General features: G+C 39.4%; 1 protein-coding gene across 1 annotated transcript in view; it reads right to left on the bottom strand.

Moving 5' to 3' along the window:
- Positions 1–16,612, bottom strand: part of TBX20 (T-box transcription factor 20) — a 53,001-nt gene that overhangs the window by 19,956 nt on the left and 16,433 nt on the right. The window contains exons 4-6 of the mRNA XM_020788187.3: positions 11,352–11,460; positions 9,492–9,650; positions 4,361–4,437 (exon numbers count right to left, since the gene is read on the bottom strand). Of these exons, the coding sequence (XP_020643846.3) occupies positions 4,361–4,437; positions 9,492–9,650; positions 11,352–11,460 (345 nt within the window). The remainder of the gene's footprint in view (positions 1–4,360; positions 4,438–9,491; positions 9,651–11,351; positions 11,461–16,612) is intronic.

The raw sequence follows: 16,612 nt of genomic DNA, 5'->3' as shown, positions 1-16,612 counted from the left end.
GATATCACATCAGACTTTGAAAGTTTGGGAGGAAAACTTAATGACTTTTGGGCCCAAATAGTTTTCTCATCCATCCTACTGATACTCAGAAGATGAAAAGAAAAGGAAAGGGAAATACTCCAGGTGAATGACTGGTTATGAAGGTGGTGTCAGCATGAGGGATTTGGTGTCTGGGACCACAGGCTAAGCTTCCTGGAAGATGGACTGCTAGCAAGACATGGCTTGAACCTCAACAAGGACTGGGAAGAATGTGCTGGCCATGAAGAACTTCATCAGGAGGGCGTTAAACTGAACTGGAAGGGGGAGGGAGACACAATCACAGAGGTAAAGAGAGATGAAGCTTTATGCACAATAAGAGGAATGGACTGATGGGGATCAATAAGTTCTAATGGGGATCAATAATAACATTAACATTAATAATCATTTTGATAAAAATGTACAAAGAAAAGCAGGTCACAAATCACACAATCTCTGGTGTCTATATACGAATGCTAGGAGAAATGCACTCATTTCACACACTAGCAAGGTTATGCTCAAAATCCTACAAGGTAGGCTTCAGCAGTATGTGGACTGAGAATGCCCAGAAGTACAAGCTGGATTTTGAAGGGGCAGAGGAACTAGAGACCAAATTGCTAACATATACTGGATTATGGAGAAAGCCAGAGAGTTCCAGAAAAACATCTACTTCTGCTTCATTGACTACGCAAAAGCCTTTGACTGTGTGGACCACAACAAACTATGGCAAGTTCTTAAAGAAATGGGAGTGATTGACCACCTTATCTCTCTACTTAGAAACCTATATGTGGGACAGGAAGCAACAGTTAGAACTGGATATGGAACAAATGATTGGTTCAAAATTGGGAAAGGAGTACAACAAGATTGTATATTGTCTTCCTGCTTATTTAACTTATAAACAGAATACATCATGCGAAAGGCTGGACTGGAGGAATCCCAAACCGGAATTAAGATTGCCTGAAGAAATATCAACAACCTCAGATATGCAGATGATACCACTCTCATGGCAGAAAGTGAGAAAGAATTAAATAACCTCTTAATGAGGGTGAAAGAAGAGAACACAAAAAATGATCTGAAGCTGAACATCAAAAAAACTAAGATCATGACCACTGGTCCCATCACCTCCTGGGAAACAGAAGGGGAAGGTATGGAGACAGGGACAGATTTTACTTTCCTGGGCTCCACGATCACTGCAGATGGTGACAGCAGGCACGAAATTAAAAGACGCCTGCTTCTTGGGAGGAAAGCGATGACAAACCTAGACAGCATCTTTAAAAGCAGAGACATCACCTTGCTGACAAAGGTCCGTATATTCAAAGCTATGGTTTTTCCAGTAGCAATGTATGGAAGTGAGAGCTGGACCATAAAGAAGGCTGACTGCCAAAGAACTGATGCTTTTGAATTGTGGTGCTGTAGGAGACTCTTGAGAGTCCCCTGGACTGTAAGGAAATCAAACCTATCCATTCTGAAGGAAATCAACCTTGAGTGCTCACTGCAAGGACAGATCCTGAAGCTGACGCTTCAATACTTTGGTCATCTCATGAGACTAGAAATCTCCCTGGAAAAGACCCTGATCTTGAGAAAGTGTGAAGGCAAGAGGAGAAGGGGACGACAGAGGACGGGATGTTTGGAGAGTGTCATCGAAGCTGCCAACATGAATTTGACCCACCTCCGGGAGGTAGTGGGAAACAGGAGGGCCTGGTGTGCTCCAGTCCATGGGGTGACAAAGAGTCGGACACAACTTAACTAAACAACAATAACAGGAGTGTGGGAAACAAACAAGAAGAACTGGAAATCTTAGTCCTGGAGGGGAAATATGACTTGATAGGAATAACTGAAACTTGGTGGTATGATTCCCATGACTAGCATATACCAATTGAAGCATATAAATTGTTCAAAAAGAACAGAAAGGATAGAAGGGGAGGTGGAGTTGCAGTATATGTCAAAAATACTCATTCCTGTGCAGAAATACAGGAGGATGAGATTGGCTGTCCCATTGAGAGCATCTGGATCAATGTAGTTGGGGTGATAAATAAAAGGAAACTGGTAACTGGAGTCTACTACTGACCACACAATCAAAGAGAGGATGCAGATGAAATTTTTTTTAAAAATTGCAAGGATGTCAAAGAGACACAATGTAGTAGTGATGGGAGATTTCAATTATCCTGATATCAGTTGGGAGGCAAATTAACCCTTCCAAGAAATTCCTGGCTTGTGTGGCTAATAATTTTTCCTAGAAAAAAGTGAAGAAAGAAACTAGAGGACTAGCTGTCCTTGACTTGATTCTAACCAATAGGGACAACTTGGTGGAGGCAGTGGCAGTGAGGGGAACTCTGGGCAAGAGTGACCATGTTCTACTAGAATCTTGATTTCAAAGGAAACCAAAGCAGAGGGTAGCCACACATATATGCTGGAGTTTTTAAAAAGCCAATTTTTATGAACTCAGAACAAAGATAAATAAAGTCCCAGGGCAGAAGATCCTAACAAGAAAGGGAGTCCAAGAAGGGTGGGAGTTTCTAAAAAAGGAAATACTAAAGGCACAACTATAAACATCTCCAACAAGAAAAAAAGTGGGAGACAGCAAAAAAGGCCAGTGTGGTTACACAAAAAGGGGGTTGCACTTGATGGCCTTATAGGCCCCTTCCAACTTGATGATTCTACGAGTCCCCATGGTCAAGCAGGGATTTAAACCCAGGTGTCCTCAGTTCTAGTCTGTCACTCTACCCACTCCACCTCAGTGGTGCACACTAAGATATTTAGAATGTATTGTATTTGCCTATAAAAGGCCAGAACCCACAGCACAACATTGGGAAGTGAAGGGTGAATTGCATTTTCATAGCAAAATATATACCGGTCTGATCTTGTCTACATTATCTTGCTATATCAGTTTGATACTGCTGTAACTGCTATTGCTTTAATGCATGGAATTCTGGGATCTGAAGTTTCATGAAGCCCTTGGAATGTCCTGTTGTAGTTCTGGGGAGTGCACTGAAGCTCTCAAGCAGAAAATTCAAGATACTTTACCAAAGCAGCTCAGGAATCCTTGTGATGGAGCCATGCAACAACTATGCACACTCTAAAACTACAGATGAGTAAAGAGTGAAAATAGTTGTATGTTGAGTAGTAATCACTTGGCAATCTGACGGCAAAAGTAGGAGAGGAAATTGCAACTGGCATACAACATGGCCTCAAAAATTGTGTAACATACCAGCAAATCCATTTTAAATGTACTTAATGCATGCCTAATTGCCACCATTGCTACAGTTAATACTGCAGTTTGGTGACAGCCATCATATGCCATAACTGTCATTGCCACCTCAGTGCAGCAACAGTGGCAACAGGCAGAAGATTGATTATGGTGGTAGGAAAGCAACACAGTTGGGGCCAAAAAATTGCCTGGAGTACAGCATGAGCTTCTTTTATACAAACAACACAAATGTGCACATTCTAGGACTATAGAGTACAACAATATCTCTTCTGCATGACCTTCATGAATATTTGAAGCAGTGCCCAAACTTGTCATGGAACAAAGAGATGTTACAGCTCATGAGAACAGACATGATCTAGTCTTCAACGTACCTTGGACTAAGGTGGCAGATTCCAGGCTTTGGGCATTTCCCCAATTGGCTCCAAAGCTGTGGAATTCTCTCTTCCAGCATCTTTGCGTGGAACCAGAATTGGACGAATGAAGACAAGGTTTGAAAACCTGCCTGTTCAACTTGGAGCCATAGGTTTTGGGTGTAGGGAGAGGTCAGTGACCACTGTATTTTGTTTAAACTTTTTAGCTTTTTAAAAAGCAGTTGGTCGATTCTTTTTATTATTATTATTATTATTATTATTATTATTATTATTATTATTATTATTATTATTATTATTATTATTATTATTATTATTATTATTATTATTATTATTATTATTATTATTATTATTATTGCTTATTTTGACGGGTGTTGTGTTGATGTACAGGTTAATAAACTGTATATATACATGATATTGATTTTATTGGAATGTACTCTGGTGTAGAGCAGAATATAAATAAATACAATTATTATATTATTATAATTATTACAGCAAATAAAAGGCAAAAACTGAAATGCTGTCACCAAATATCCATAAAGTTAGATATATCTGAAGATGTGGAAACAGCCTAGGGGAAACGTCACCTGAAGCAGTAGGTAAGATTCTAAGTAGCTCCATCCAAGGTGTTCATAAAGCATTTAAGACCTTGTTAAGGGATGGGAAAAACTTATTAAATTTACAGCTTCAAGAGAGGTAGACGGATACTTTTCATGCCAACTCCTCATTATCCTATCTGAACAAAAGGTAAACAAAAGGTCCCTATTACCTCTCAATATCAGTGAGTCTAGAAGAGTCCCTGAATCCTTTAGCAAAAGGGTTACTGTCAATTTTCAGCTTGGTTATCTGGAAAGAGAGGATAAGAGAAGATAGAATATGAGAAAAGTTTCATAGAAAAGTGATTCAGACATACCCGTCCATACCAAGCCCATCCACCCTCATGTTTCAAGAAAATTAATTTCATCTCAGGTTGGGAATTTCTAACTTTTCTTTCTTAAGATTATGATTACGTTCTACCACCACCAAATCAAGACTCAGGGTGCCTTGTGGCCCAGAAGTTAGAGCTTCTTACATTTACTGCTGGATTCAGATTTAATCATACTTGAAGCATGGGGGTCTGCAGGAACTGGGGGATGGTTGGGACTGCATGGCAGCATCTTAGCTTACATAGCAAGAGTCAGCTCCTCCATAAGTTCTATAGATTCAAATGGGCTAACTCTAGCTGTGATTTACTATGCTAAAGTACGTTGCAACAAGAGTGAACCCATTAATCAATGGAACCTATGGAGGAGTTGACTCACCAAATCCCCATTGATCAACGGACCTGCTCTAGTGCAACTTACTATGCTAAGCAACAGGATGTCACCCACTCTGTTATAACCTTCAGCCTGCAAATTGCTCCCAACTAGAGATGGGCACAAACTGCCAATTCGGTGGTTTCTGCAGGCTTGTTTAGCAGCCAAACAGGTGTTTGGCACCTTGCAGTCCCACTTCCTCTGGTAGGCACCCACTCAGAGGTTGTGCCTGGAGGAGGCGGAGCAGGGAAGCCAGAGCAATGCCTCTGAGTGGGTACCTGCTAGAGGAGGCGGGGCTTCAAAGCACCAAGCATCTATTCAGCTGATAAATGAACCAGCACGAACTGCTGAATCATACCTATCACTACTCCCAACAACCTTGAAAAGTAGAAACTTGGTAAAACGGCTTCATTGAGCCTTAAATTTAATGCATCATTGTGTTTCCATGTTGCCTACCCGTCATGTTCATACTCAATTCTGTACTTGCTGCTGAAGGATCATTTCCCCTATGGCTTTATGACAAAGTCTTCTGTCATCAAAAGGGTATGCCCCCAGGATCTCAGGTATTTGCCTTGAAATCTTGGAGAATGGGCTACTGCTGGTGAACAACCCTGCTGACTAATCAATATATAATTTATCTTAAAGCAGCATTGGATGCAATGTTGGCATTTCTCCTCAGGATGACATAAGAGGAAGTTTGAGGGAAGGGAAGAATTTCTGCAAATTTTTTTTAAAAGGGGAGGATTATGGAAAGGAAGAATTTCTGCAAACATTTTTAAAAAGGGGAGGACTCTGGAAAATTAAATAGAAAGTAAGAAGTACTAGTGGTTGCACAAGCAAAGCTTTCAAGGAATTTCAAAGAAAACTGAATGCTTAAAAATGTGCATAACAAGATGATTATGATTTTAGACACCTTTGCTTACCAAAAAGAAGCCCCCTTCACTTTGGTTGAAATCCTATTGTTCTAGCTATGCCTGCAGAAAGGTAATGGCATCCCCAGGAGGGGGAGATTTTCCATAACTAAAGACTTCATTCTTTTCTCTTGCAGCTCTTCTGAATAATCCCTTCCATTGAATGGTAGCCATAGGAACTTCAGGATAAAGGGAGGAAGTCTTTCATTACTGAAAATCTCCCCCTGTTAGTAATATAAGCCAGCAGCAGTTTTCAGTAATGAAAAACTTCCTCCTCCCATCCTATGGTTTCCAGAGCTTGCACTTGATAGAAGGAATTATTTGCAAGTCAGAAAATCCTTAGGGGAAGAGGGTAGTTTTTCACTGTGGGAAATTTCCCTTGCTCGGAATACAGTCACTCTTCTGCAGGCATAACTAGGTCATAATTAGCCATACAACAATATCCACCAAGTACTGTATGTCTTACAAATCTCCCAAAATTTGGGGATCCAAATTTCCTTCCTTGTCCCTCTGTAAATTGGGAGTGTAACTTCATTAGAACTCAGTAGTGAAACCAGAATGTCCCCCAACACCATCCAATACTAGATATATCATCAGCCTCTTAACCCCCAAAACAGACCAAATTACATTAACTGATCCAAAATGCTCATACTTCATTCTGTGGCACATGTTAACAGAGCAATGAGTTGAGGCATCTTCTTAAGTAGGAATGGAATAAAATCAGTCTATTCTATTTTAAGGTGACTATAAATGGAAAGCTTCTCTCAGTTCATGGAGGTGCTTTGACAGACATTGCTAAACATGCTTACCATAAGCACAAAAGTATATCATGCACTTTCATGATATGACATTTAATACACTTCTGGAGTAAAGGCAGTACAGAAAATGGTTTACAGCACTGTTTGTTAGGTGTGAACATTTGGAGCTCCCAACTAATTATTAGATTAGCCCTGAGAAATGGGATGTGTTTTTGTGGAATAATAATATCTATTTATTCACTGGGAAAAATTAGAGCTGTTTTTATTTTTCAGCAATGCTCCGTTTGAAGCATGCAGTTTGATCATAATGGGAAACAGGCTGCAGCATTTTTTATGCCACGTTTTAAAAATTAACAACAACAATAAGTATTATCTTTTACCAGTTTTCAAATGAATCATGAGAACATCTCCGAGAAACCTTGTCAAAATGAAACGTGACCTACAATTCAACTCTCTCTCAGTGGCTTGACTGTTTAAACAAATGCATGACCTTTAAATCTTAAATGTGAGATAGTTTGTTGAAAGTGTAATGTATTTAGCCCTTATCTAATAACCTGCAGAAATGTAATCATCTCCCTTAAAACCTGCACTGAAAGGAATGGTAAAAATAAAAGAGGTTCCATTTTCATTAGTCATACGTAATACGACAGTATCCGTCTCTGGGATTTCTAAAGAAGTTCCACTGGGAAATTCAGCAGGATTAATGGTATGTGCTGGAGATTTAGACCAGAGCTTTCTAAAACTGCTTTATCAATGAAAACACTACTTTTTTTAATAGGCCTTGCACTTAATTACAAGTTTAGAAATTAATTTGTCTGTAGGACCAGTAAATACATAGTCATTGGGTAGATCTTTTTTGTTTTGAACTAATGAAATCCTGTACTCTGATATTTAGCAATAATTTATATATTACTATGTAGCAACTTCCTTTAGAAAATAGGGTTCAAAAACCTGGAACATTCTGAGTTTAGAAACTTTTAAAATTTTCTCAAACCAATAAAAGAATCCAGATACAGAAACAAAGTTCTCTTCCTGTATCAGCCTCTCAGAAGTGATCTGTGAACCCAACAAGACACTGTCTGTGGAACCATTGGCCTCAGCTTTTAGGAAGAATAGGCAGCTGCCTCAGGCAGCCAATGATGTAGATCTACAGCAGTGGTCTCCCAATTGTTCTTCCTGACCCTCCTGGTTGTTTCCTCAAGACTCTAGAAATAATTCTATAATTCTATAGTTCTATAATTCCCCATTCCACTCCCCAAAAAATCTGGCCATAGTAGCATAATTTACCCACATTCTGGTGTAATTTATCTACACAGGAGGTGGCTGATGTCCCCCACATCCAGTTTGGGGTGGATCATCTGTACTGCCTCCATGCTTCATCAGAAAACTCAGGCTTGTCTGTATCAGCAAGGTGTTGGGAAAGGGAGCCTCTTTCAGATGTAAGTCCTGGTCTTGTGATTCTCTAGTAACACCTCCTCAAATGGCTTGGATGGGAGCACTTCATCCAGGATCACAGACAGGTTTTTCTGACGTGGTTTGAGAAGTATGTCAGAAAGCTATTTTGAGGTTTTACAAAACAAAGAGGGTTGGAGCATATCTGCTCGCAAAGGAAGGGTCTTCATTCTAACCTTGTCTGTGGAGCGTTCTAGCGGGCTCCTGTTGTATAACTGGCCCAAGAAAAGACATTTGCCCTGCTTGTTCTATTTAAAAACTGTTTCCAGGCATAATTTAGAAAACTATTCAAAAGGCTGAGAAATAAACTACTTCCAAATCCTGTTTGACAACTAGCATTCACCAGCATGTAATACAGTAATAATAACATGCAGACTCCAGTATGGAATTGTTTATTTATTTAAATAAGTAAAATATTTTTATTCTCCTTGTCTGCCAAAGCATTCAACATGGTATATGTGGGCCATGTTTAAAACAACAAAACCATGACGTGGCTGGGTTAGATTGTTAGTGATACCCAATAAGCCAGTGGTTCCTAACCTTGGATAACCCAGATGTTCTTGGGCTACAGCTTTCCTTGACTATTTCTTACAAAGTTTGAATATTCAACAGGTTGCTTGGCCCTCAAATGGTATTTGGGTAGAGCACCTTAAAGACCATTCAGGAGCAACCGCAGAATCCTCTGGATGGGACCCCCACATCAGGTTCTCACCGAGAATCATCTCCCTCAGTTCCCATTTCACTTTGAAAGCAACAGAATAGTGACTTGGGACAGAAAATTTTGGTTCAGGAGTTCTAATCCAAACTGACAGAGTTTCCCAGGTTACGTTTTTCTTTAGAGTAAAAACATCCTATTATGTTTTTTGTGGTTCAGAGAATTACTTTTCTATGCTCAGATTGTTCGGCTAAGGTGGCCTAAGGCAGCTGAAACACCACGTGTTTTCAAGCAATAGTTGTGTACTGATAATGTAGCATGCAGTGCTGAGAACCAAGGATAAAGGTAAGAAGGACCCTTTAAAAATCCACAACTCACACTGTGGCTTTCTGTACCTTTCCTCAGATTGCTCCCTACATACATAGTTTCTTAAAAGTGGCTGAAATCCTGTTGCACATTCCCATGTGTGCACCAGGGATGATATTATCAGTAAAAAAAAATCCTCTTGATTACCCAATGATTAAAGTTGATTTTAGGGGTGCACACAACTTCTGTACAATGCAACAAATCTGCATGCACTACAGGATCTCCAAAGGAAGCTGTTAATTAGTGGTGATTTGCTACTGCTGGTGACATCATCAACTGTGCATACATGGAGCTGTGGAACAGGATTTCATCCAGTGGCTAAGAAAGCCAGACCTCTGGGCCACACCAACAGTAATTCAAATTCCAGTCCCCATCACTCATATCTTCTATTCTAGTTTTGGCCATGTCATATTTATCAAATAACGAATGGACAAGAGTTATCAGACTGTCTGGAAACACTCACCAATTGGTTCTGGTAGGCAGTGACAGCAGTAAACACAGTCTCTGGAAAAATAAATGTTCGGAATTCTTCAGATTTCAGGTTAAGCAGGGAAGCTGTATGGTCTTTCTTCTTGATGATATGCACCCTTGGCTGATATTTGTGCATTGAATTCAAGATTATCTAGAGGAGGGGGGAAATGGGGAAGGGAAGGGCTGTCAGTTCTCACTTTGGGCCAGCAACATTCCTATCTACTTTCCAGCATTCTTGACATCTGCCAGATATATTCTCAATGAGCTTTGTGCATTAAGCATGTATCTTCTTCCACAGTTCATCCCCCCTGGTCTCAGCTACATTAATTAAGAAGTGTTTGTGTCTCCTCCACAACTCCAAGACTGCAAAACCTTAACACCTGAAATTCAACATGTGAAGTGGGGGCCCTGGGCACTCTTCAGGATTACTTGATTTTTAAAAATGTTCTTCTGCAAGCAGGTGAAGACTTTTCTCTTCAGGCATGCTTTTCGTTAATGACAAACTGTCTAGGAGAAGTTTTAAAAAGAGATGGTTTGGATTTTGTTGCTTCTAAATCTATTTTAGTAATACTTGCATTCTTAATATAATATTATTAATTTGTTTAATATTTGAATAATTCATTATTATTAGCTTTAATATTGTGTTTCAGTGTTGTAAACCACCTTGGGTCCTTTCTTAGGAGAAAAGTGGGGTAAAAGACATTAAATTATTATTATTATGTATTGGGTTTATACTCAATATTATTTATTGGATTTATACCCAATTATTTATAACTAACTAAATAAAATTAATTAACTTTAATCTCTCGGTAGCCTGAAGTGTCCTCTTCAGTCACTCCATGGCAAAGTTCCCTAATCATTTAAGGGGAAATTGGAGTCAGGCCTGGAAGCTTCATTTCTCCAGAGAGCCTCTAGACAGGAGAAAGAAAACAATATGCTGACCATGGCTACGGCTTCCCTTGGCAGTGCTTCTGTAGGGCTAGGGATGTCCTGCTGCCTGGCAAGGTAAAGTGGAAGGCAAGCAGATGGCAAGATTGAGCAGCCCTCCTGATGGAAGAAGAGAAAATCCAGTGAGCGAGCAATAGCACAGAGGAGGAAGAGAAGCTAAAGAACAGGGGAAAGAGTACAAGGAGGAAGGAAAGAGTAAGAAAAGAGGGGGAAATGGGTAGAAAAGGAAAGAGGAAGAATTCTTAACTCAGTGAGAGAGAGGAAAGCACTGGAGTAGATGTGGGTGAGTGGAGAGGAAGACCATCTACAAAAATGGATTGTTAGTAGGTAAGAGGAGAGAAGAATTACCTAGGAGGTGGGAGACAAATTGCACTGAGGGAGGGGTCTCAAGGATTTTTAAGTTGGGTACTTCTGTTGGTAATTAATATAAAATAATCCATGAAATGTCTTCACCATAGATACATTGTCTCCCAAGATTTGAGAAAGATTCAAGACACCTTCAGAGTGTAATGGTGAGAAAAGCAATATCTCTCTGCCATGTTGTTATCATATTAACCCTGACAGATTGGCTCAGCTAATGGAGGCTGTTTATGACACCCAGTTCCTAACATTCAAGAAGCAAGGGAAGGATAATTGAGGTATATTTTATTTATTTATTTATTTAAAATATTTTAACCTCCACCGTTCTCCTTCAAAGGACCCATGCTAGAATCTTCTCTCAACTCCAAGGAATAATCCCATGAAATTTCAGAGCTCTTTGACTGCTCTCTGATTATCATGCCAGCCTCCCTGGAGTCATGGCACCTTTCCATGTGTTTTGCCCCTTTCCAGCAGGTGTGCCAGCAGATGCGATTACCTCAGAGCATTGACATTGTTTTCCCTTCCCATGGAGCCAGCTACTCACGTGACCATGCTGATCCAGCTCGTTGTTTGTGAGCTTCACTTTTTCAAAGGATACCATCTGCTTCAGCAATTGTTCCCCTGTAAAGGGAGAATCCGGATGCACGTACAGCCTAGAAAACCAACAGATAACAAGGCCCTTCAATGTCAGTCAAGCCCATCTGAAGCCAGGATGTTGTTCTTTTGTAACCAAGTCATCATACAGCATCAACAGCTGCAACTGCCAGGACCAGCCCAGCCAGCAATGCTGTTTGCCTGCCTAAGTTCAGGCACTCATCCAATCTGAAGCCCTAACAATGAAGAAGAAATCAAGTGTCCTCATAACTAATCTGAAACAAGAGATGTGAATAAATCGCATCACTCCCAACATTTTGATGGGTCATTTCAGCATGCTAAGACTGCACCTCAACGATTTTCCATTCTGACTCCTTGGTCACCCTTTCTAGGGTTTCCAAGAAGTGTTGCTCCAAGGCTGTGCAGATTGCTCAAGGCTTCATAGAGTGGCTCCTCTCCTGGGAGGCAAATATAAAAATGTGCAAAAGTTTTTTTTTTAAAAACACAATTATTTCCAAGTATACAGATGATTCCAATGAGAGTTCATAGCAATCATGGGCAGATGTTCTCGACAGGAGCCATGCACCCATTTTCTGCTGTTGGTGGAAGAAACGTGACAGGAGAGAACAGGAAAAGGGTGAGCTTAGGGATGGGAAGCAGCATTTGACCCATCTTATCTGAACTGTAATTCTGTGAAATGTATTCAGGTGTTCAAGTGTGCTTCCTAGGCAGCCGAAACACTGCCACCCATGAACAAGAGGTAGGTATAAAGACACCTGCGGAACATAGGAGACTGAATCAGAACAAGACATGTTTAGTGAAAGGAAATTTTGAGGAGTAGGTTCCAAAAGGTGGCAAAACTATGCATCCTTATTTGGAGGAAACTCCACCAAACACGGCACGATTCATTCCCAACACTGCACACTTCAGGGGAAGCCACATTAAAAGAGCTCCGAACCAATTTAAGTTCCTGACATAGAGATGGCACTGAAATCAGTGAAAACATTTCAAGTAAATACAATTCTCATCAGAGATGTCTAAAACACACTCATTAATGTCTTCATTTGCTGGCTTGGATCATAATCAAATGTTTATTTTCAAAAGCTGTAATACTTCCTGGGCTTTTTCCTCTATAACCTAAAGGATATTTTTACATCATTAGCTAATGTTTAATGCTTCCATTCTAGATCATTGTTAAGCATGTTCATTGCTATATCATTGTAGACAGTAAAGGACAGTGATAGCTTTACCCTGCAGCTATTTTGAGCTTAAAATAACAACTGGCTGATATAAAAACTCAGTGAGATCCAGGGTAGCATAGAAGTCAGAGAACTAGATGCCACTGAGTTGGCAAAGGCTGAGTTAGAATGTTGACACAGGATGTGGGAGATCCAGATTCAAATCCCCGGGAAACCATGAAGTATGACCAATAACCCTGGGCCAGGCATGCTGTCACACTTTAGCCTGACTCACAGAGTTGCCAGGGGGGCAGAAAGTGTGGGCAACGAGGTCTACTGTCTTGAGGAAAGGCTATATCATTGGAGACAAGGGGATGTAAACAAATGGATAAGAATAAAAAGAATAACTAAAAGGTTATGTTGCTAGGTGGATAGCTCAGTGCATTTTGTAGAGGTTGGGGGCATGATTTCCCACTATGACCCCCGGGAGTGCACCCAACCTTTGTGGCCTTGGACAAGCTGCACAGTCCCAGGACACCCCCAGAAGAAGGGAACGGTAAACTACTTCTGAGTATTTTCTACCTTGAAAACCCTGGAAAGGGCCAGCATAATTGACTTGAAGGCACCTTGGGTTCTTTTTAAGAAGAAAGGTGGGATAAAAATATTTTAAATAAATAAATAAATAAAATAATAATCATTATTAAAACATTATGTTATTAGTAAAATGTTATGCCATCAAGCTAGAATCAATTTATAGTAACCCTAACAGGACTTTTAAGGTATGAGTGCAGATTCAAACCCAGGTCTCCTGAGTCCCAGTTTGTCAGTCTATCCACTACACCACAGTGGGTATCCTAATATAAGAGATATGTCTGAGAAGTGAAACAAATAAAATATAATAAATAGCCAGTGCTTAAGCAGGAACAAGGAAGGTAGAGGGATTCTCTTCTTATCTGCTGTTGACCAAATAGTTTGCATTGTACAGGATCAAAATGTACATGGACTACGGAAACATTATACTTTGTAAAGAGCAAATAAAAGGGTGGCTTGTATTATCAAGGGTACTAATCAATACTCTGTTAACAAAGTTAGGGAGAGAGAAACAGCCCCTCCCTCCATACACACACATAAGGAATTAAAAAGGAAGCAGAATATTTATCAGCAAGCTAGGACTCATAAAGCTGATACGTCTTTCAAACTTCTGGTCTGGTTCCTAAAGCAATCTAAGCTAAATAGTGACAGTCTTCTATTCATGGAATCACTGAAAAGTTTTACAATAGAACTTCTTCCTAAAAGAATTTTGCCTTCTGCATTCAAAGCATAAAGAAAAAGTTGCTTTGCCTGTTGACAGCAGGAAAGGAAGGATTTCGTGGTTATCCATGGTGAAGGGTTATGAATAGAACTGCTTTCAAATGATACTCACTAAATCTTGCTAATTTCAGCTTCTGTAGTTGTAGTGCTGAAAGTTGTTTCTATATAGAAATGAGGTGGGGAGTGCCCCAGGGGGAAAATGTCACCAGTCCTTACCTACATCGGTGATTGCCACCCCTTTCTTTCTTACTTTCCTTCTGAAAAAAATCACTTCTGTAAGATAGAATGTGCGTGTCTTTTTCCGAGCTCAACAAGTTAATGTTGTTTGGCCTAATCTTGCAAAAGACATAATGCATGTATGTCACTATTTTAATGCCTACTTTAAAACATACAGATAGAAATGTGGCTTTCGTGTCAGGGGTCTCAGAAACCAGAAGGTGATAATAAAAAGGGTTTATTGAAATAACTGAAGCATGATATCACAACTCCATGTTTACTGTTCCAGCCATTGAAAGCGCTTCCGCTGAATTTGGAAGAGACACTCTTAGCAGAGGAGAACAAACGTTTTAGATTAAAACTCACTCCATACTACTTTGGTCAGGAGACCATTAGGAAGCCTAATTTCTAAGCACATTCCCTCATATACGCCACACTTAGAAAAGATGCTGTATGGACTACAGCTTCTAGTAGCTGAAATACTGACCATGCTGGGTGCTCAGGAAGGTGTAATTGAAAACAAAACAAAACACATACACACTAAAAGTTGCATTACATTTTGAAGCTCTGAAAATAAATCATTCCAAAATCAGTATTAGAAGAAGATGACTCTGGGATATGTCATATCTGATTTTTCACATATATAGAGAAGCATCTCCAATGGTTGGAAGAAGAAAAATATTTGGTTTCCTTTTGGGCATACATGATATGCAGCCTCTTCCTAGACAATTCCCCTCACATGTAAGGCCTGCTTTTTTAATTAAAATGGACTCCTGAGGAGGTGGACACAGGTATATATGTGTGTATTCAGAAGCAATCCATGCATGTCTGTTCAGAGGTCAGTCTCGCTGATTTGAAATGAGCAGAAGACTGCAGCCCTTGAGTGTTGGAAATATAACAGGGACAGAAGCACTGTTCTTTAATTTAAAGGCTTTTAGAAAAATCTATTGCTTCTGGGGAAGTGGAAGTACAGATATAGCTGGTGTGATATACTGGAAAGGGTGTTCAAGTCCCCACTTGCCCATGGAAATTCAATAGGAGGTAGAACTGACAAACCACTTTTTCAACATCTTATATCTTTCCAAAACCCTACCAAGATTGACATAAATTGGAGGTCACCTGACGGCATGTAACAGCAACAACAAGAAACAGCAGAATTGTTTCAGAAAGAGATCTCTTGCCTTTAACAAAAATTGCTTAATTGATCTGTACATTTTTAAAAAGACTACCACTCATCTGTTCAGCAGTGCTGTTCTATACTTCTCTGATCTCTTCTTAGATTGTAGATTATTTTCTTGGGAATGAACCCCATTGAATTCTATGGGAAGATGTATGTGTGTTTGTGTGTGACTGGAAAAACCATAGGGATTGGAGAGTTATTCCCCCCTTCTTTAGCTCTGAACCCCTCCCCAAAAAAATTCTCCCCACACGACAACAGTTCATATGAAAAAACTTCCCATGGGTGCTAGAGGACATTTTTGTCAACTTCAATTGCTTTGCAAGGAAAGGAGAATAAGTAATCTGTGGATAAGTAATTGAGGATAATCTGTTGGCTGCATTTGACTATTGGCTGGATGATCTTTGATATACAAGAATGTGCTGTAAATAGATACAGAATTAAAAACCCATTAACTATCCCACTACAGTATTAGCCATCCCACTTTGCTCTGATTGAGAGAGGAGCAATAGTGGAACATATCCTTCAGGGACAATTCTGTCTGATTCTTACATAAATTATTTTATAAGCCTGTCTTCTCAAACATGATGCCTTCTAGAGGTGATGGCCACATTCCCAACCATGCTGGATGTAAAAAATAGAAGAAACTATTTGATTCTTGTATAAACTTATTTTCCTTCACTGCCTTATTTTTCCTGTCTAGTAGAGCCCATTTTATTGTAAATCGTTATTAGAAGATATAAACTGTATTGAGCATTGCAACAAAGAAGTGATTTCTAAAATCTAATGAATAAATATTTTCAAATTGCATTACATAATTTGTAATTGATTCTAGCAATTGCTTGATGAATTGGTTGATTTCCCACCTTATCAACAAGGTAGTACATAGGAACAAATGATTAAAACCAAGATAATAAAGTAGAATTGAAAACAAAGTTTAAAAATGAAAGCTAAATTGACGCAACAGGTTAAAAAACGGAAATAAAACTATTTTCCCAAACAGCAGCAAAATGCTACAAACCTCTGCATGCCATGTCTTTAAACAAACTAATTTGTCTCTGTGCTGCATCTTGTATACTATATTCTAAGGTGTACTTGTATACTATACACAAGAGTGCATTTATATTTTAGACCCATAAGGATGCAGCATGGATTGTCTATGTGCACCCACACACAACTTTTTTATATACTAACTTATATTAGTATTACTAACTTTAGTTACTATTGTTACTGATTTAATAATAACATGGAGTATACAAAATGCACTACACAAAATAGGCAGACAAAGATAGATACTATAGGATGATACCATACTGGAAGAACTACTTT

This window comes from Pogona vitticeps, chromosome 6 (genome assembly GCF_051106095.1).
Source record: "Pogona vitticeps strain Pit_001003342236 chromosome 6, PviZW2.1, whole genome shotgun sequence".
In the NCBI taxonomy this organism is placed as follows: Eukaryota; Metazoa; Chordata; class Lepidosauria; order Squamata; family Agamidae; genus Pogona; species Pogona vitticeps.
This window is presented reverse-complemented; position numbering and strand designations above follow the sequence as displayed.